The sequence below is a fragment of the Microcebus murinus genome, chromosome X (assembly GCF_040939455.1).
Source record: "Microcebus murinus isolate Inina chromosome X, M.murinus_Inina_mat1.0, whole genome shotgun sequence".
Taxonomy (NCBI): Eukaryota; Metazoa; Chordata; class Mammalia; order Primates; family Cheirogaleidae; genus Microcebus; species Microcebus murinus.
The window spans coordinates 50,045,434-50,067,899 of record NC_134136.1 but is presented as its reverse complement, the minus strand read 5'-3'; the positions used below and the strand labels follow the sequence as shown (position 1 = coordinate 50,067,899).

Below are 22,466 nucleotides of genomic sequence, written 5' to 3'. Positions count from 1 at the left end.
GTGTATCTGTCTGCCTGCCTGTCTGTTTGGAGGAAAGTGGCAGGATAAAAACATCTGGAAATCAAACTTCAAAGTTCTTTGCAAAGGGGCTTTAATTTGACTCTCTTTATGACTAGTCCATTCATACTACCACATTCAGGAAAGAGGTTGTTCATTTTGTTTGAAACAATGTCTAATGTAATGAGATTGTTTTTAAATATGAAAAATTTGCTATGAAATCTTTCATTTGATACCATTTGCCAAAAGCACAGATTGATTTTGCTTTTCCATATTGGCTCCTCAAACTCATTTAAAAGAAAGTAAAGTATTCTTTGGAGAGTGACTTTCTAATGAACCTCATATTCACATTAAAAATATGAACTATAAAAGTAGAAATAAGACAGTGTTCAGAGCACCTCGGGCTTGAGCAATGATTTCCAATTTACCCTTGACAGTCTATACATTGATTTCTACTCTGATACAATTGTTCCAAAGCAATAATATTTCCTTAGAAATGAGTTGTTTTAATCCCTCCTAAATTCCCTCTTTCCCAAACATACATATATTTCGTGCAAACAAATCTTAGTGTGAGCACTAGAGAGAACTAAGAGTACCTCAGTCAATAGTGACCACAGTTTTGAACTCCTGACCTCGAGCAATCCGCCCGCCTTGGCCTCCTAGAGTGCTAGGATTACAGGCGTGTGTCACTGCACCGGGCCTGTGACCACAGTTTAACGTGATATAAAGCCTTGGTCTTGCTCTTTTTTTTGTCACAAATATATTCTCACATCCTCCTTGAACTGTTTTTGGAATTTTTTTTTTACCTCCAAATATTTTTAAAATGCCCCTTACTCTAGAAACCATTCCTAATGAACTCACCTGACTCCTTTATTGTCTGCGTACTAGACTCAGGGGTATGTATTGCATCTCCTATTTATTCTCAGAGTGTCTAGGACAGGTTTATTTACCCAGTGGGTTGGAAAATCATTGTTATTGGATGATAGAAGAAATAGTCTGTAACCCAGACCAGACACTCAAAGGAAATAAAATTGAGAGTCAAATAAATCAGGCTGTGAACATGTAAGAATTTTGATAAAACTGGGAAGCAACACTCACATCTGGAATTCAGATTTCTCTAAGCATAGAAGCTAACCACCTTCAGGAACATCTTAATTAGGGCACCAAGGGGTGCACAGATACAAGATCAATTTTGAGGATAGCTTACAGACAGATGACTGCAATTAGAACTGGAAAGAAATGCCATAGATCATCTCTATCCAAGCACTTTCTTTCTGACAGGCAATATTCTAAACCATTTAAAACAGGAGGACAGTGGGTTTCATTTTACCATTGTCTGCTAGTGCAATCCTGCTGAGGCACTGGAGTTGCAACCCAAACACAGAAAGAGGAAGCATGCTACTCTATGTTTTTGCTACAAGCTGGAGTTACCAGCTGAAATATCCAGTACTCTTTATACAAATCTTTGGTGTAGACAATACTTCAGATCTGTTTTGACGCTTCAACTTCAGTCATGTCTCAACATGAAACTTTGTGATACTAATGAAAATCCTGGCCTCCCCTCTTGTTATCTAGAGACCCTTTTCCTACTGAAGCAGAAATATCTATTGCCTCAGGGAAGATTAGTATTCTTTAGGCAGGAATGGGAAGAAAACAGAAGATGCTCTCATCTATTCTGTTTCAAAATAGACTTTAAAAAAATTATACCAGGGAAACATAGAATTGACATATGATCCAGCAATTTCACTCCTAGGTATGTATCCAAAAAAATTGAAAGCAAGGATTCAAACAGATGTTTGTTTATCAGTATTCATAGCAGCATTATTCACAAATAGCCAAAAGGTGAAAACATCCCATGTGACCATCAACAGATGAATGGATAAAGAAAATGTGGTATATACATATAATGGAATATTATTCAGTCATAAAAAGAATGAAGATCTGACATATGCCATAACATGGGTGAAACCTGAAGATATTGTGCTAAGTGAAATATGCCAGACACAAAAGGACATATATTGTATCATTCCATCTATATGAGGTACCTAGACAGGCAGATTCATAGAGACAGGAAGTAGATTAGAAGTGACCAAGGGCTGAGAGGAATGGGAAGTTATTCATTAATTGTTATAGAGTTTCTCATTGGAGTGATGAAAATGTTTAGAATTAATGCCACTGAATTGTATATTTAAAAATGGTTAAAGGGGCAAATTTTGTTACATATGTTTTATCATGATTTTAAAAAATTAATTATGTCATATATCCAAACCCATCATATTGCATACTTTAAGTGGGTGAATTGTATGCTATGTGAATTATATCTTAATAGAACTGTTAAAAAAAGTTATAGCAGAGACAACCTTCCCATCAGACAGGTAACATTCTTCAACACTTTGGAAAATTTTCTCACTAGTGTCCTAGTATCTTTTCAGTCCTCATTACTACAGTTTAGCAAGTATCCCTGGATCATTTAAAGAATGCAGGACTTAGAGATTTCATTAGTGATCACTTAAAAGGGATGTAGACCGAAAATCTGGGAGTCATTCTTGTTTCTTCCCTTTTACTCATAACTCCAATCCATCAGCAAATTCTGTGACTTTACTTCCAAAATAAATCCTAAATCTGAACACTTTACACAATCTCCATCACCATAACCCTACTGTGGGCTTCCATTCTTCAGCCACACTGATTTTCTTCCTGACCTTTAAACATTCCAGGATTGTTCCTGCCCCAGGACCTTTGCACTTATAATTTCTTCTGCTTGGAACACTCTTCCATCAGATTTTCACATGGCTACCTCTTTTTATCATTCAGGTCTCTAATCAAAAGTTACCTCTTTAAAGAGGCTTTCCCTGAACCTTCCCTGCAACACCCAAGCTCCCAGTTTTAACAGTCTAAAGCACTTAGCGTACTTGAAATTATTCTATACATCTACTTGTTTGTGTTTATTGTTTGTCTCCTTCCAACAGAATGCAAACTCCTTGAAGGTAAGGATTCTGTCATGTTTCTTGTACTGTATCCCTGATGCCTAAATTGCTATGGTAGAGACTTAATATTTATTTACTCTCTGACTAAAAAATGTATTATAGAAGATGTTGAGGACTGGAATGAATCTGACTGCAGGACATTATCTTTTCTTTGGAAAAAAAATTCATATCAATGTATTGTTAGTGTGAGTTGTCTTTTCCTATCAAAAGTGGAGTTTAACCAAGCATTCCAGTTAATCGTTTTTGTTAGTGGAGTTTCAGTAAGTTGAAATTTTACTGGTCCTTAAGTTTCTAGGCTTCTGCATGGTGGTAAAGAAGGATTGTAAATAATTAACTTGCGCAGGCTTGTCAGGTGAACTCAAGGAAAGTCTAATTGAACAGATGGGCCTCATTCTTTTAACTGGAAGTCTATTAGATGATTTGACTGTGCCAGATAAGAAAAGAAATTGAGATCCTGAGATGAGTTCTTCTAGGCAAGAGAGTTTCAGAGTTCTTACAAAGATCTGGGTGTCCTGCATGATGTTAATTACTCTGATGTTGTCTGAGAGAGTTGGCAGCCTCCAAGAGAACAGAGACTTAACCCCCTTAGGCTTTCCGGGCTGTGAAATGCTCTCATAAGCAAGTAGGTTACCCGGTAGGACTAATGGAGATAGGCTATAAAATCCATATGGTTGGTTACTTTGGCCAGATGGCCGGCATGCCACCTTGGAAGCACCTAAAGTTTCTAGATGGTCTCAAGGGCAGTTCTAAATTGTGCATGTTGAAGTTGTTGAATCTGCAGGCCACAAAGGAATGGCTAAAGAAGGACTGACTAGGAGATGAGGTTAGTAGTAATATTTTATAATTAGAGGTAGGAGTGGGATCAGGAGGATGGGGGGAGGATATAAATGACCTTTCTGTCTTCTAGCAAAGCCCAGAAGAACAAAACAACCCACATCTCTTCCACTGAGAGTGATCTTATTTCATTTTTGAAAAGCACCCCTCACGTCTCTACAGAGCTTTGTCTGGAGAGGTTTTAGGTTTTAATTACTGTATTGCTGGACCCTTTTCCTAATGTCTCCTGGGATTTGTAGAACCTTTTATACTTTTAAAGAGCTTTTTGGGATATTAGCCTCCCACCAACCCCATGAGGACAGTAGAGCAGGGAATATTCTTCATAAATGAAGAAATTGAGACAAAATATCCCTTGCCCAAAGAAAAACAGGAAAGTCATCAGTGGTTGTGGAACTAGAAAGAATTTTCATCTTTTTCTTTCCAGTTTTATCCACATACATGACATAACCCTTAGCGTGTCAGAAGCTAAAACGAGCCATGTAATAGTAGGGTTTGCTGCGTTGATGGCATTCGCTCTAGCTTTATGGATGTCTTTTCTTTCTTTGCCTTCTTATTTCGGCTCACTTTTGAAGTTGACAGAGCATGGAAAAATGTCTTTTAAAAGTAGGTATACGTTTCCTTTTCTGATTGATGCATCAAGAAGAATAAAAAATTAAAATTAACCAGGAGATGATACAGATGCCTTAACATGTGCTGTCAGAATGGCACGGGGGTGCAGTCTGGACTCAGAGCATCAGGGTCCCAATTCCAGCATTTCTCCATTGAGCTGAGTGACGTTCAGCAAGTCACAATGTCATCTGATTGTCTCTTCTATGAAATAGGTGTAATAATACTTGTTCTGGCTGCACTGCAGAATTGTTGTGTGGATTGAATATGGTAATATGTGAGTATGCATTGAAAAATGACAGTCCACTACATTGTGAGCTCCTAGAGAGTAGTGGCCATTTCTGTTTTATTCAACTAGCTGACCTTCCTTTTGTGGTTTGGAGAATCATTAATTAACCCTGCTACTAGTCGCCATGAAGCATACCCCTAGAATGGCTCATGCTGGGAAGTAGCTCCATAGAAATAAATACTATCAGCTTCTCTGGAGGAATAATCATCTAGTTATCTGAGATACCTACACTTTAAGTCAATCTATCCCCAAAATAATCTCCAAATATGGTGAAAAAGCCAGTCTAGATATTTTCAAGAGATTTGGCAAAAAGATATGAATTTAATTTTGTTTACAGAGGTGTATGGATCCTCAGTGCTGGAGCATGGAGCTTGGCACATAGAATGTGCTAAAAAAAGAAGAGTTATTGAAAGAGTGCTGAATAAATAATGGAATCTAAGGCATTATTATTAACCTGTCTTCATGGTCACATTTTCTCCTTTCTCTTGGAGGCAGATATGAAGTGTGCTTTCAGTTGTGTGCATAGTTGTTGGGTCAACCTCTACTTCCTTGGAGATTGTCCTTTCCGTCCAGCCTGAGACTTGCTTGCAAGGAAGACCTTGTGGGACCACAGATCTTGGCTGCTGAGGGATGGGAAAGACCAACAGTAGTCTCAATGTATATTTCCCTCTTCCAGAGGCCTGTTTGGCCAGGCCTCAGCATCCTCACCTGTGGCTGTTGCTCTACTTTCAGTCTTGACCTATGACTCTTGTTGTATAATGTATTATATCAGAGAGGAAAGTAGGACTTTTTTTTTTTTTTGATAAGGCAGCATCAAAACAGCCATGTCTCTGACCTAATATCCCTTAGTGTCAACTCATCTTTTGCTGTTGCTGTTATGTGTTCCCTAGTGTAGAGTTTGGCTGTGGTTCTCAAACATTTGGTCACATCATATGTACCTTCAAACTAATGAAATTTGGTTGCAGTTTTCCAGGATCTCAAATTCAACATAGTATTTGGTGAGAAAATTTTGATATGTTTCCTAAGGCGAGGGGATAGGTTAAGGAGTCAGGGAGGTCTGTTGTGTACATAGTTCAGTTGCAATAAAGCTCAAAGATTCATGGTTAATTTCCTTGATCATGTCAAAATGTCAACATACTTGCATAGGTGCATTTGTGGAAAGGTTTTTCTCCTTTTCCTATATACTTCAAAGCCCTATTATAAGTAACCAATAAATGTTGACAAAATGTGGACTCCAGTTGAAAATGTTTTGTATATGTGTGAGATCGTGAATGTGTAAATAGAATCTAAATACTATTGCCAGGGACTACTTTCCAAATCACTTGGGAGGCCCCTTCCTTTTGCTGTCTACATTTTAAAAAATTAAAAATTAAAATGACTGAGACAACAAAGAGTTTTGTGTTGAGACAAAACATTCTTCCTTAGTAATTTAACTGTGCTTCATGGGCTTACAAATGTCTGCAACTCAGAAGACAGTGTAATCCCCTCAGTGGCCTCCTGATAAAGTTCCATTCTTCTGTCCTGTCTAGGGCACTGGTGCAAGTCACCATTCTCCCTATTCCTTTTTATATTTATTTTCTTTTAAAATTCATTTATTTATTTTTATTTTATTTTAAATTTTTAAATTTTTTTCTTGGCCCCCTGCCAACCTGTATTTATTTTCTTAAAGAGGTTTAAATTAGTAGTAAACATTCATTAAAAAAACTCCTTTTATCTCCTCTGCTTAACTCTCTGCAATGGGGATATGGCCAAGTATCTGGAAAAGAAATCCAACATCCTAGTTGTTTTCTAATATGTCCAAGGGTCCATAGGCAGAGAGAATTTTAGAATTGCTTTTTCTCCCAGTGCTACTTTTTGAGTCTGTATCAGGTTAAATTTCCAAAACCTAGTGGTGAATGACTGTTTCAGTGTAGCTTTCCAAATCATAGTGGCATTTCTCCGGACAACAACAATAAAGCTGTCAACTTGTTTTTTAGCACATGTGCCTACACCTATGGTTGGGATATTTAGTTTTGGAGCTGCTGTCTAAGGACATCGGTTTTCAAGTCAAGAGGGTTGATAGTAATATTCCAAATGTCTCTTCCAGCTGCACACATTTTGCTCCCTGCCTTTCCTGAAGGAACAGGCCCCTCTGTGCCACTGACTTTATGTGATTGTGAGATGACAGCTAGGGGAAGCTCAGAAAATGAGAGAAACAAAGGAACTATTTTAAAATATCATCATTTTAATGGCAGCCTTACTCAGGACAAGTAAAAATGTCTGCAGGGCAATTAGAAAAGAATTTTATTTTATTTATTTCTCTCTCTTAGTGGAAGAACTAGAGGGCTGGCCCCAGGCTGTCTTATGGTATTACTATTTGGTCCCTGTGGTATTTGGAATAGTGTGAGAATGGGAAGAAATGAGCTCATATTATATTTGTAAATGTTGCATGTGATCTTGTTTCATCCTCTAAAGTTCAGAAGGCATTCCATCAGATATCCCCAATTTTTGTGCATGTTTGTGTATGTGTGGAGGAGTTATTATTTTTAAAATTGCCTAATGCCTTCAGATCACTGAGGATTAAGGGGGAAGGGACATGGCTGTGGCTATCCCTAAATGAAGGATGGCATGCCCTTGCTGGCTGCCTTCTCTGCTCCATTGGGTTCTAGGAGAGGTGGGGTAGAGAACACAGTGAGGAAAAGTGGCTTGGAGACTAAGTGGCTGGACCCCTGTATTATATGAATACCAAGCATACCCTTTGTTAGGTTTATATAACATTTTCAGTACAAGCAGGCTAAAGGAGTTGATTTTTCTATGCTGCTCTTATAGTTCCACTCTTAGATCATCAACCTTTGTATGCTGCCCCAAAGAACCACCCCACAGAGTCCTTAATGCTGTCACAAGCGACCATTTGGGGAAAAGAAAAAAAGTGGCATGCCAGAATTAGAAAATGATTTGCAGTTACTTCCTTATACCTAGAAATATCCAGCTCCCTCTCTAATCGGATTTTCAAAACAGCCCCATTTCCGTATGAATTACTCATTGGCTAGAAATTGGTGAGCATTAGAAACTAGAGTGTGGCAATAGCTTTGCTTAGAATTGAATGTTGATTCAAATCAGCTTTGATAATATGATGCTCTTTAATGAAACCATCATTAAATGACCTAGTAAACACTTTCCTGGTTTTTGAGAAAGTCACAAAATGAATAGGGGATGAGGTCTGGGCATGGGGGCAATGGCTATTTGGTCACATCTTCAAGCTTTTGTGCTAATAAATCTTCCTGGCTTCCCAGAGAACCTCCTTTTGTCTGCACTATGGATTAATGGCCTTTGAAAGCCTAATGGGAATTGATGCCATTTATTGATTACCATTTAAAGCACAACTTTCTAATCTCTGATGTTGACGGAAAAATGCTTTCTAGTAGAATAAGTACCTCTTATCAGAGGGTCCAAGTTTAGTGTCTTGATATCCTAAGTGGTTAATTACTTCATATAGCAACTCGATGCCTATTGGGATGGTGGACATAAGCTCTGTTGAAGGTTGATACTCAACCAGATTTCTATGGAGCTGATTATGTGCTGACTACTCAGCAGATGGAAATTCCTGGCTTCTAGCCCTGACACATGTGAGTGATTTCATGGGGGCAGGGGATTGTTCCTAAAAATGCTTCTGGGACTGCCATAGTAGTGAAAGTCAAGGTCATATTAGTTCCAGAAGGTCTCCATGTCATTTTGATGCTTCCAACAATGGACCCCTCTCCCGAGTTGGAGATTATGATCTGCTCAGTAAACAGGCAATAGAGGGTGAGATATGGATATTCCAAGCCAATGAGAATTCTATAAAGGGTCCCCAAATGAGCAGTTTCTCCTTCGGGGAGTGAAAATAGGTTTTAGTTAATTGCTATAATGTCAAGAAACACACTCTTCCTGGTTTACCGTGAAATAATTGGAGAAATCTCCTGATATTACATGTAGAAATATATTTATTACTGATTATTAATATGAGTGGGTTTAGAACCACTATCTGTTTACTCTGGACCTTTGAGGAGAAGTCAGTAATTATACCTGCCATTCAATAACTTGATTATTGATTGGAGAGAGTGACTAAAATTTTTCTCTCTACCCACCACCCAAGTGGCTTCTGGATCATTGCTGCAACAAGTTACAGTGCTTACAGTAGCAGGTAGTGGTATTGTATAGACTGGGTCCATTTTCTAATCTAAACCAACATATTTTCCTTGTTGGGGCAAATGAAAAACATTGGAGTTCTTAAAAACTCCACTAATATTCTTCCTCATAGTCCACTCACCACAGAACAAAGATCTCAATAGTTTATGCAAAAGTGATTTGTCCATCATATTATTCTATCATTTTCTGCTTCATTCTCCTTTCATCTTTCCTTTTGACCAAGTTTACATAGCTTTACTAAATTTTGCTAGTGAACAATTTGCTGCTATTCCAATAAGATTTGTCCTATAGGGGGTTAGGAGAAATAAGTCTAATCAAGAAATTAAAATAATTATCATCTGCCCTGAAAATTGAATTATCACTATGTACATGAATACTTGAAACAACTATATTACATTTCAACAAAAAAATAATGTTTAAAGTAGAATATGTAATTTCTTATACTCCATCACTCATCAGAGTTTTAGAGTCAATTACCTAACTTCTGTGAATAGCTGAGACAAAGTCACTGCTTTTGTAAAAGCTAGAAGGAAGAATAAATATTTTTTAGTTCAATCTCCTCATTATTCCAGTAATGGGACTGAAGCCAACAGAAGTTAAAAGACTTGCCCAAGGGCAATCACTTTGTGGCAGTGTTGGGATTCTAATCTGGGAGTTCAAACTCAGTACTCTCAACTTGTCACTTGTTATTATCTCACATGTATCTTAGTTCTAAAGGACAATGAAGTAGATCACCAACTAGGCAGTATTGTATTCAAGATGCTCTTCCTCCATAACATTCCCACTATTTCCCAACCCTCCCTGGAAAGCACTGTGAACTTCCCTTTGTCAGAAGATGATAAAATAAAAACCAGCAGGCCCAATTAACTACAAAGCACTTACTCTGAAAAATTCTTTTGTTGAACCGGAGTCCAGGGTCCCATATGCAATTTCAGTCTGCTTAGCTAAGTCTTCAGCACTCTCTATGGGAGAGACCATCCTCTCCACAGTCAGGAAAGCAGCGAGATTGGCAGTATAGGAAGAAATTATGATCAGGGTGAAGAACCACCAAACCCCTCCAACAATGCGCCCGGAGAGTGATCTACAAAACAAAACAAAAAGAAATCCAGACCCAGACGGGCCAGATCTCAGTTTAAGAAATCCTTGTCTTTATTTCTAGAAAGAGGAGTGGGTTCAATATAGCTGATGAAGGAGGGAAATAGATGATGTGAGAGAATTAAAAAATCAAACAAAAGGCACATGTTAACAACAACACCCCATGTCATGATGGCATATGATGATGATGCAGGCACAATACTCTTCAGACCATGTACAGGTTTCAAAGTAGGATTTAAAAAAATGAGACAGGGTCTCACTGTGTTGCCCAGGCTAGACTTGAACTCCTGGGCTCAAGCAATCCTCCTTCCTCGGCCTCCTGAGTAGCTGGAAATACAGGCATGGGCCACTGCCCTGGCAGGAATTTTTGTTTTAATCACAGGGAAAATAATCTTCTTTTTACCCTCTGCTGCTTACATGTAATAATTTAACTTACTGAGTTCTCTTCCTATAAGCTTTGCTGGGCACATCTGTGGAAGCAAGTGGTTCTCAGCCTTTGGCTACACATTAGAATCACCTGGGATTGGGATCTTTTAAAAACAAACAAACAAACAAACAAACAAACAAACAAACAAACCAACCTCATGCCCAGGCTACCCAAGACCAATAAAATCAGAAGCTAGGAGGTGGAAACCAGACATCTATATTTTTTAAAGCTCCCCAGATGATTACGGGGTACAACCGAGGTTGAGAATCACTAATGTAAGGTGAAGTCATAGAAGAAACACTGTCGAAATCCTTTTCACATTTGAAGAGAAATGGGTAGGTACTAGTAAATGAGCACTCTTCATTTTGAATTTAATAAATTTCATAAAGACATTGTCCTTTCATTGAGTTGGTCACCCATGTGGCAGAGAACTAGATTATATTTATTATCATATTCATATAAATGGCTAGTGGGGCTCAGGAGATCAAAACTCTTCCCTTTTAAAACCAAGCCTTAGCCGCATGAGATAGGCCCCAAGTCAAATAGGAAACTACCTGTATAATAGGATTTGAGAGGCACTAAAAAAGGCTTGTTTCCTACACCTCCCTTCTCTCCCAAACCCCAAAACAAACAAAACCATCCTTCTGGCCTGCTACTGAAATTCTTACTACTGAAATAACCCTCTGTTTTGTCTTTAGGAGTCTTGATCAAAAAGTAACACATTCAACAGCACCCATTGTTTATCCAATTAGTAGGGAACAGAATAGAAGATGGGTGAATTTTAATAAGGGGAAGATTTTATTCTTAAATGTTACTGTTCATTGGCATTAGCTGAGGGGTTTGTTAAAATACAGATTCAGAATATCTGAAATGCTCAAGAATCTGTACTTTTTAAGCATCACAGGCGATTCTGCTGCATGTGGCCTGCAGACCAAACTGAGAAACATTCTTCTTCTTCTGTATCAGTGGTTCTCAACTCTGCCTATACATCAACATCGTCTGGGGAACTTGAGTCAAAACACAACAAAACAAAAAGACAGAAAAACCTTGCCTAGGCTCCATCCCAGACCAATTAAATGAGAATCCTGGGGGTTGGGCCAAAGCAGCAGTATTTTATAAAACTCTCGAGGTGCAGCCAGGATGGCATGTTATGGTCCTACATCATGAGTGCTACTCAGGGAGAGGGACCGTGGGAAGTTAGGGGGCAGTATGAAGGCATTGAATGCTAAATGGTGGGTAGTGGCTTGGGTTCAGGAAACTTCATCTCCCTCACAATGTTGCTGAAGGCTGGCTCTGTCTGCAGAAATGAAAATCTGCTCCCTAGGTTTTATAAAACATTGCCACATCATCCCTAGGATAATTCTGCTGTGTGGCAGAGCTCCATCCTGGTTACGCTATGTTCTTGCATGCCCAGAAAAGCTCACAGGAAGAGAACCCACTCTGTCATAAAGTCAAGAATAGGCGTAGGAGCCTGGCACGTCTCCAGGCTCTGTGGGAAGAGGGTAGTTCTGGGCTGACAGCTGGCAAATCAAGCTCTTCTCTGTCTGTACTAGCATTTCACCACTTTGAAGCAAATTTAAATTCCTGTGTCCCAAGATAACCTTCTTTTCAGCCTCTGGAAAATTCAGTTGTTTTAGCTGCTACACTCTGATCAAATAATTTTGGCAGATTTTTTGATAAATAGTATTCTTTATTGGTTAACCATAACAAACTTACTTGATTTTTTTTAAGTCTACAATTCCTGTTGGTCCCTGGATGCCTAAAACAACCCTTATTCATTTATTTCCTGAACATAATCACTGTTAGCTTTTCAGATGTAAAAATCTGCTTTGCAACATATTTTTCTAACTAATAGTTATGCTAGCTTAGAATTTCATCTGGGAACATTTCTCCTTTAATCAGAAGAAGTAAAAACATCTGGATGAGTCAGAAAAGAATGTGTCACATTTCCGAATGCTAAAAGTATACTGATTGTTTCAATTATGAATTCAGACCTTCTTAGTCTTTCTTCATTGTTGTCATACATATTTCATTTATTCTGGACTAATCTGACTCTAGAAATATTTTTTTTGTGTAAAAGATCAATACTGCAAAGGAGCATTCCTAGTAATAGGGTAATAAAAATGAAAACAGTAATAGCTAATACTTATTGAGCACTTCCTATATGCCAGACTCTGGTCTAATTGCTTTACATGTACTAACTCTTTTAATCCTCTATCCCTATAGTTAGGTACCATTTTACAGAGAAGCCAACAGAAGCGTTTTACACATAAAGGAATTGAGGCGCAGAGAGGAGAAATAAGAAACAAAACATCTATACTTACACATTAGGAAAGGAATACCCACATTTTTGTAGTATAAAATACCCATATTTTGTATAAGAAACTTCCAAAAGGGTGTGCAAATTATAGAAGGTACAATTTTCCTACAAACACAGAAATACAGTTGCAGGAAAAGTAAGCATATTTGGATAATTATTGCTTATTATCTGTTGTTCACTTGGAACAAAACAGTGAATGCCATCCTTATTTGGAGCGATGGGGTTTTGCCGACACCAAACTGACTTTGGAGTCATTCCAAATCACGGTTTCATACAGAAAGAGGTACATTCTGCTGCTGTGAATACTAATGGTAGTTTATGCATTGTCTACTTGAAATGTGGAGAAAAATACAGTAATTTATGGAAATTACATTGTGCCATTCTATTGAGGCTAATGGACTGTGGCTGTGTCTGTCTGATCTCAAATCAAGCCCGCACATCATAATCTGGTTATTTTGGCCACCTTAATACTGACTCAGATCATCATGTGCTTGATCTGAATGACTCAGCCGAGATTGGTTGTTGACATGACTGAAAATAAACCTAAATGCAAAATGGTCATTTTCATGGCCTCTTGTCTACATGGTAATTGACTTTGGCAATTATGCGGTTAATATCATGATATACCTGTGGGCATGGAGAATTTCTATTATACACAGAAATGATATGATAGTATCCATAAACCTCAGCATAGATGGAAGAAAGAGCTTCCATGGAATCAGTGTGGAATTCACAAGCTGCAGTCAACATTTTCCCCTCAAGACAGTAGTAGCTTTGACAAAGGATTTGATAAAATTTCCGCCACTTTCTTTCTTTGTTTGGCATGAACATCTAAATCCTTTCATTGGGAAAAGGTACAGTGAAACCTACAGGGAAGAAGCTCCATAAGCATTTTTACATTTACCTTTTCTCATTAAGGAAACTATAGCCACTTAAACCCACATTTCACATGGAGGCTATATAAAAAGTGACTGATGGGTCAACCTCATCCCATTTTATAAAGGATCTATTAAAACAAGACAAGACTTTATAGTTGAGTTAAAAAGACCTGTCATTTTTTCAGTATCTTTCCCTCCATTAATGCAGCTGCAAAATGTTTAACATTCATTTCAAATAGTTTTGTTGCACAGACAGATTTCAAGGTTAGCATAATGAAATGGCTGTAAAATGCTGCACATTTAGTGTTTATAAAAGTGCTTTATAAGAACCGTATCGTACCTTTTGAAGAAATGTAAGAGGAGGCGTGAAGTTAATGAAAGTAAATTAGCAACAAGAGAAAAACAGACATATAAAAGCATTGCAAAATATGCACATCAAATAATATACAATGCTCTTGTTATCTGTAATCATAAGAAACTAGAGTTTCTGAGTTAATAATAAAATGTATTTTATGACCTATGAAATGATAATAAAAGTGATACATGTGCTGTAACCTTCATCCTGTAAGTAAATTTTATAATCTGCACTTACTAGCTTTATAAGATGAAGAGCTAGGACTGAAAACTGCTTCTCCTTTATACAAACTCTTTATCATTCTTTTTTTCTCTTTTTTCTTCCAAAGTATGCATCATTTCTACACTCCATTCAATATTGTGTCTGTGACAGATTTTTTTTAAATGTGCAGAATCAATCTTTGGCTTTTATAGTCTTGTCTGATGAGAATAAGTAACCATGTCCCAAAGACTGAAAACTATGGCTTTCAGCCAGAAAAGTCATGAAATAGTTGTAATAAAAATCCTGCTATTACATCATTAATTTATTACCACATCACTACTGCTTTGAAGTGAATTTGCAGTAAGATGAAGACAATGGTCATACATCAGCAGAGGAAAGGATATTACTTAAAATGGAGCCAAAAATTCCTATTGTCTTTAATCTCATTCATTTTATAGCCTTCATGTCCTTTATTATTCTGCACATAGTTTCCATTTTAAAGGAGGATCTATGTCTCAACTAACCTGGGTGAATCCCCTGCCCTCTTCTCCAAAGTACTTGATATCTTGAAAATTTAACAAGAGAGTAATACCTTTAGCATAATCTGTACACAGTAGTCAGGTTCAAATTAGTCTGTTCTTCCCATTTTCTTTGTAATAATTACTACAACCCTCACGTCTTCAACTCATATAGCCCTCAGATGTTCTTGCAGCTCACAGAAAGCCAGCAGGGGGAGCATTTGTCTGGACTGACTTGGAGTCTGGCCTGCTTAGTGGTTCTATCAAAGTTTTACAATGGAAATACATTTAAAAAAAAAAAAAGTTGCAATCTCCTGCCAATATCAGTAAGACATAGTGGAATAATACAATGAAAATATCTTCAAGAGGTGTAATCTTTAACAAAAGCAGTGTATGGGATGAAGAAGGAATATTGCTGGTTATTTCTCATCAGAGGCCAGCTATTTGGTACTGACTAGCATTTCAACCATATTTCTAAGGAGTTTTAGGAACTAACCTGCAACTGCAATATTATCTGTTAGTATTTGTGAAACTATTATAGAATGATTAAGTGCTGCCAATTTAATAATGACAATAGCTACCATTTATTGAGTATTTATATGCCAGGCACTGTGCTTTACAGTTTACAGACGAAGAACCGAGGCTTAGTAAGGTTTAGTAATTTGCCCCAGGTTATAACAACTGCTAAGCATATTGTGAATCTAGGGAGGCTAACTCCAGTGCCCACACGCCTAACCACTGTGCTTCTTCCATCTGGCTGCACTCACTGCCTATGTCCTCATGTCTTCTCCCTACTGCCCCCAACAAATCAGTTTGCATGTGGATAAAACCTCAGCTAATTACACTGATTACCCTCTCTAAAGCTGACTCAGCCTCTAGCTTCATGTAGAACAAAATCATTCACTCTGAACAATAGAGATAGTTGAAAATATCAAACCTAATATTGGCGCAGACTCTTTAAGCTTCTAGGTAACTGTTAATAACTTTATTTGATGGAAATGGAATGGTGCCAGTGGTTTTCCTCATGATGTCTTGTCACTCATTTCCTAGTCTTTTCCTTGGAGCGAATATATGCTCAATGTTATTTTAAATGCTCACTGCCTACTTTCATTAACAACCAGAGCAAAGCTGGAGTTTCTTCAGAGGTTGGGAGACTGGAATACAGCTCTTGTGCTGGAGCATGAGGAAAGGAACGGAATAAACAGCGTACATTTGGGTTGGTAGTTGGAGGCAGTGAGTGGTAGTGGAAATATTAATAATTGTGCTGCTAGCTCTTAAAATTGTCATGACCTTGGATTCTATCATATCATCTCTGGGTGCTATTCCTTTGCCTATGATATTGGAAAAAGCAGCATGAAGTGGAAAGAAATGGCATGGGTTTTGTAATTGGAGCTTGGTTTGTATTCTGGCTCTGCAATTAGCTGTGACTGGGAAAATTATTTAATCTGAATGTCACCTTCCTCAATTCAAAACTAAGTTTAATGCCCACCTGCAGCAGTATTTTGAGGATTAAAATCCATGCAATAATGTAGGTAAAGTAGCCATACACAGTGGGAGCTCAGGGAAGGTGTTGTCTCTCTATTCCCAGTAAGTGGAAGCAGTTGGACTAATTTATATCTGACATCTCATCTTGCTCTAATATTTATTAATTTTGCTTTAAAATGTGGCCTCTTACCATTCCTTGAATTGCTTCAATTTTGAGAAAAGTCAGAGTGTACAATCAATGCATGCTCACATTCTGGGCTTTCTGGAGCATTTGCATTCCAAGTGTGGCCATTAAACAGAAATAAAGTATAGTGCTGGTCTTTGCAGTCAAGGCAAACCACAAATCTTAGAGTGCAAGTATGTTATTATTGAGAATTTCTAAATCTCTTAATAGAAAAACACATCATGGTGAGGTTTGCTGTTATATAATGGAGCACAAATATATAACCAATAGAGCGCTCAAGACAAGGAGAAACATGTTTCTCCTTAACTGGTATGTAATAAATATGCTAAGAAGTAAAACATTTTATTAAGGCTTAAATATATAATTTCTTTTAAAGGACATAAAAGACAGTGTTGAAAGAGGAATTACCCATGTGGTAGAAAATGTAGATCTCATAAAGGTAATAATTTATTACTCAAAAGCACAGTAAGAATAATACTTGCTACTGTAGGCCAGTGTTACGCTGTAGGCTGTGTGCCCTATTGCTGGGTTGAGTTGTGATCAGCATGTAAAAAAAATGAAACAAAATAGAAAATATTAGAGTGTATCATAAGGGTAAAATCTGGTGAACCTTTTGTTATATACATATATGTATACTGAGTTGTGATGGAAAATTTTTTTCATACTGTGGGTCATGGTCAAAAAATTTGAAAGCCATTGCTCTATATGACAGTATCTAGTGCAGCATAATAAAATCTGTATTGTGAAGAAAATAAGTTGATATATTTCAGTGCTTCAGAAGAGATACAGCTTAAATTCTACCCCCCAAATTAAAAAAAAAAAACCTGTTCAACTTGTCCTTTTCAGGTCATCATATTTAAGTTATTAGTTAAGCAAGCAATGTGCATAATACTTCTAAAAACAAGAAGAGTCCTGTTTGAGTATGCAGAGTAGTACTGCAGTACTCCAATGGGGATACTACAAATTTAGTTTTTAAAATTCACTTACAGAAACAAATAAAATCTCTAGCTTTAATGACTCTTTAGCATTGTCTCAACACAGATTATCAGCCATGTTAAAAATCATTCAACACGATCATTCAGAAATCATAGTCTCCTGAAGTGAACATTTCAAAAAATAAAAAATATACTAGCAAAATAAACAAATTCCCAGATAATATCACAAAATGACACACATTCTAAGCACAAAAGGAACAGGGAGTGAGATAATTTAGAGAATCTGATAAGCAGATTGAGGATGATAAGAAAAGTGTGAGTTTGACAAATCTACACTCGTTTTGACAAACGAGGCTTGCCCCACACAGGCTATTCTCAAAAGCTGTTGAAGATGGTTACCAGTGAGTTATGCTGCAAAGCTTCATTTTAATGTTTTATGCTCCAAATAGATTATATCAAAATGAAGTATGCTGTAAAAACATGGTAGTAATCTTCTGAGTCCTTATATTCTAAATGAAAATCCTATATGATTGTATAATTGACTCGTCAATATTTAGACTAATGCTCAACTTTACAAAAACCTACAACTTTTTGTTTCTAATTATAAAGATGTTACATTCACCTATGATATTTTGTGATTATGAATTCATCACCATTTTTGTTTAGGTGAGTTAACATTCAAACTAAATGGGTGAGGCCTAGGACATTCATGTTTAATATTTTCAATAGCTTTACTTACATAAAATTTGCATATCATAAAATTCACCCGTGTAAGTGTACAATGATTTTAGTAATTATAGAGTTGTGCAACCATTGTCACAATCCAGTTTTAGAGCATTTTCATCACCCAAAAAGTTCCCTCATGCCCATTTGCAGTTAATCCAGGCCTAGGACTAGGATGAGGCAAAGGAAGCATTCTCCCCACATGTAAAATGTAAGGGGGCATCAAAATCTCAAATGTAACCAAAATGTCAAAAAAAACAAAACAGTTTTATTGGGTGGTGGGCAGGTGGTAGGGGGAGGAGGGGATGGGTGTATACTTACATAATGAGTGCAACGCACACCACCTAGGGGATAGACGCACTAGAAGCTCTGACTCGGCAGGCGGTAGGGGGTGGCAAGGGCAATATATGTAAACTTAACAATATTTGTACCCCCATAATATGATGAAAAAATTTTTTTAAATCCAAGTTTCCAACATTCCAGATTTTTATTTTAAAAATAAAATCTTACTTTATCTTAATTGTAAAAAAAATCTCATTAATCAAGATAAATAGCATTTAAGTACAATATTTTAAAAAATCAAAATCAATGCAAAAACTCCATGATGAACAAAATACCAGAATTTTAAATATAGCCTGGATCTGATCCCTGCACTTGCTCTTCTCAGCCTCAATGCCTCACCCTAATGCTGGTCCAGATTATCCCCTCTCTGCTCCCTTTGAACCCCCACAACCACTAATGCACTTTCTGTCTCTATGAATTTGCGTATCCTGGACAAATGGAATCATACAAAATGGAATATTCAATAAATGGAATGGTATAATATGTGGTCTTTTGTGTCTGACTTATTTCACTTAGTGTTTTCCAGGTTCATCCATGTTATAGCATGTCAGTAGTCTATTCTTTTTAATTGCTGAATAGTATTCCATTGTATGGATATGTCACATTTTGTTTGTCCATCCACTAGTTGATGGACATTTGGGTTACTTCTACTTTTTGACTATTATAAATATAAAGCTACTATGAACATTTGTGTAATTTAAATCTATGTGCATGTATGTTTTCCTTTCTCTCAGTTAAATAGCTAAGAGTGGAATTGCTGTATTGCATTTTAAGTCTATGTCTTACTTTATAAGAAACTGCCAAACTATTTTCCAATGTGGCTGTCGCATTTTGTATTCCCACTACTAATGGATGAGAGTTACAGTTGTTCTGTGTCCTTACTACCATTTGGTAATGTCTTTCTTTTTGATTATATTAATAGCTATTTTAGAGGTTATGTAGCAATATCTCATTGTGTTTTTAATTTGCATCTTGCATTTCCCTAATTTTTAACAATGTTGAACATGTTTTCATGTGCTCATTAGCCATTTGTATATCTTCTTTGGGGAAATGTCTATTTAAATCTTTTGTCTATTTTAAAAATTGGGTCTTTTTTGTTGAGTTGCAAGAGATTATTATATATTATGAATACAACTCCTATATCAGATATGTAATTTGCTAATATTTCCTCCAAGACTGTAGCTTGTTTTTTCATTTTCTTAATGGTGTCTCTTGAAATGTAAGGTTTTGAATTTTGAGAAGTCAGTTTATCAAATTTTTCATGAATTGTGCTTTTGTGTTCTAAGAACTCTTTGTCCAATTCAAGGTCACACAGATTTTTCTTCTACATTTTCTTTGAGAAGTTTTATAGTTTTAGCTAGAAAACTTGGGTGGACTGCTACAAGGCTCATGGAAGTTCTAGGCAGCCTGAGAGTAAAATGCAAAAGGGAGGACTATGAAAGGGGAAGGTAGGAGGGTTTTAAAGAAGAGTTCTATCTTCTTTCAGTTTTTGTCGTGATCCAAACTCTTGATGAATGAGAAAACATTTTAGCACAATTAATGAGGAAATCATGTCTGTTTGATCTGATCAAAAATTTAGCATGTGCTTTATCTGAATAATATTAATATTTACTGGTAATGTTGTCTTTATCCAGAATTCAAATGTTTGCTCTAATGTATATACAATACCACAGAAATGCATGAAACACATTCAAAGCAACACCAATGACATACTCACTTCACGGATGTAAGCAAACAAAATGGCTTGATGATAATTTGTTGTTAGATGGAATGTTAAACGAAACAAATCTGGAGTTGAGATGGATGAATACCAGATGAACATGAATGGAGCATGGCCATAAAAGGCAACGAGGCGTTGGCTATGATATGGAAACAAACCTTGGAGAAATATCACATCCTTGCTGCATAAAGGCACCCAAGGAAAACCAAAGACTGTTAAATATTCCGAATTCATTTGGAGGATCAGGAGGGCTTTGTGGGTCACGAGGTTCTTCATTGTTGTCTTCCAAGTGCCATTCATAAGGGCTGAATCTGCTGACCAGGAAAAGAACTACACTGACGCCGATGTAGGCGAAGACAATGCACATCCAGATTTCATAAGCCAAGGGATCCAGAAATGAGAATACGCCTGGTTTTGATTTCTGAGGCTTCTTTATCATGATGGAGATGCCTAGGCTCATGAATGGCTTTGAAAAATCTATGACTTCTTCACGGACCAATGTTATAGTGAGTGGAGCAACAGCTATATCAGCTCTCTGAAAAAAAAATACATACATGACGTTTAGAGACAGTATTTCAATCACTCATTTGGCACTTAATATACTTCTTTGGTGGAAGTGTAAAGTCTTAAATCACTACAACCAATACATTCCTCAATGCTTAGGAGAGAAAAGTGGTAGCATTTGATGGGTTCTAAAGCGCTTTAACTTGATGGTATATTAAAGTAAGGGCACTGGCCTTTTGTCTTCTGAGACATGTTATATTGGCTTAGAGCAACTGACTCTGTTTTTTTCCTGATTATTTTTTGCTACCTTGCAGCTCAACTTTTATTCCCTTGTAACATATCACTGTTTAACTCTTGTTTTCTTGTTTTAATTTTCAAGTTCCTATGTCTTATCTCCTTCACTTGACTGAAAATTCCTGTGGAGAAAGCATAATAGCCTATACATCTTATGTCTGCCTCACTCCTCATCATGAAGTGCAACACAGGGCCACAGCATTCAGTTTAGTTCTTGGGTGTTTGCTATCTTGTATTATTCTTGAATTATTATTTTTTTGAGAGTATGTCTATTAAAACAGGTTTTTTTGGAGGCAGGAACTCAATCTTCTATTTTTATGTCTATCACTGCAACGAATTTTGAACTAAAGAAATTGTAGATGCCTAAAAAATAAGTTGTTGATTATTGAATATGATGTATGGAAACATGAAAGAATTCTACATGGGCGGTAACATGGCAGTAACAAGTAATACAGTTGTTAGAATGCATATTAATTTATATAGTGAGCTGTATTTTCTAGTGATAAATATCAGTGTAGCACTCACTTGTATTGGCTCAATAAAATAAATGTCAATAGTGCACTGCTTAATTAACTGAGGCAAAGGCAGGTTTTGTTTTTGTACTAATCCCATGAAAATAGGCACTAGGAATTTCTGCACTTATCTCTTCTGTTTTCCACAATTGTTCCTTTCCAATGGCAATAGATTTTAGTCTGGAGCCAGGCCTTAAAATGCACATATAGAAAATGCTTCTGAGTAAGGAAAGGCTTTTGGATGGTATGTCAGATATCAAGTGAAAACATCAGTTCTGATCAGTGTCTTTCTATGTTAAATACAGTTATGCCACAATATCCCTACCAATGAGGAGAGGTGAGAAAAGAATGATAAAGTCTGAGATAGAATATATTTTCAAAGAAATGAAGGTTTACTGCCTTGAATAACTTATGGTAACTCAAACCAGTTGAGAAATACTCCTTAATTAATTTAAGGGAAAATGCAGATCATAAACAGCTCATATTTACTGAGTGCTTACTCTATGTGAGGTACTGTGTTAATCACTTTATACATATTATCTCATTTAATTCTCACAGCAACCTTGAGGTTGGTACAGTTATCATTCCATGTTAGAGATGAAGAAACTGAAGCACTGAGAGGCTGGGATTAGAACCCTGTTCTTCAGAACTCACTCTTTTAACCAGCATCATGTTCCAACTCCATAGATACTCGCAGGTGTCTATTATACACTACTTTTATCTGCAATTATCAACCTCAGCCAACCCCCATCAGGTTCATTCCAATGCACATTTGAGTGCCTATTCTGTGCCAAGCACTATCCTAGGTGCTAGGAATGAAGGCATGAACAAGACAGACAAAAATACTTACCTGAATGAAGGGCATCCTACATCCTCTATATTCTAGTGGATGTTGCAAAAAGCATGCAGAAGCCACTGCCTACTGACCAAATCTCAAACTCATCCTTTCTAAAATTAAACCCATCATCTACCACCCCAAAGTAGATTCTCCTCTACATTGTGAATCATTCTATGTTTGTAAATGATGCTTATTCCAAACTTTTCACCTTTCCTAGTCCCTATTAGTCCTACCCTCTCTGCAGATGATCTTGCC

At 36.9% G+C, this 22,466-nt stretch overlaps 1 protein-coding gene across 2 annotated transcripts in view; it reads right to left on the bottom strand.

Moving 5' to 3' along the window:
• GRIA3 (glutamate ionotropic receptor AMPA type subunit 3) overlaps positions 1 to 22,466 on the bottom strand; it is a 300,360-nt gene that overhangs the window by 46,356 nt on the left and 231,538 nt on the right. For both annotated transcript variants that reach the window (XM_012745625.3, XM_012745624.3), the window contains exons 11-12: positions 20,222 to 20,598; positions 9,763 to 9,961 (exon numbers count right to left, since the gene is read on the bottom strand). In XM_012745625.3, coding sequence (XP_012601079.1) covers positions 9,763 to 9,961; positions 20,222 to 20,598 — 576 coding nt within the window. The remainder of the gene's footprint in view (positions 1 to 9,762; positions 9,962 to 20,221; positions 20,599 to 22,466) is intronic.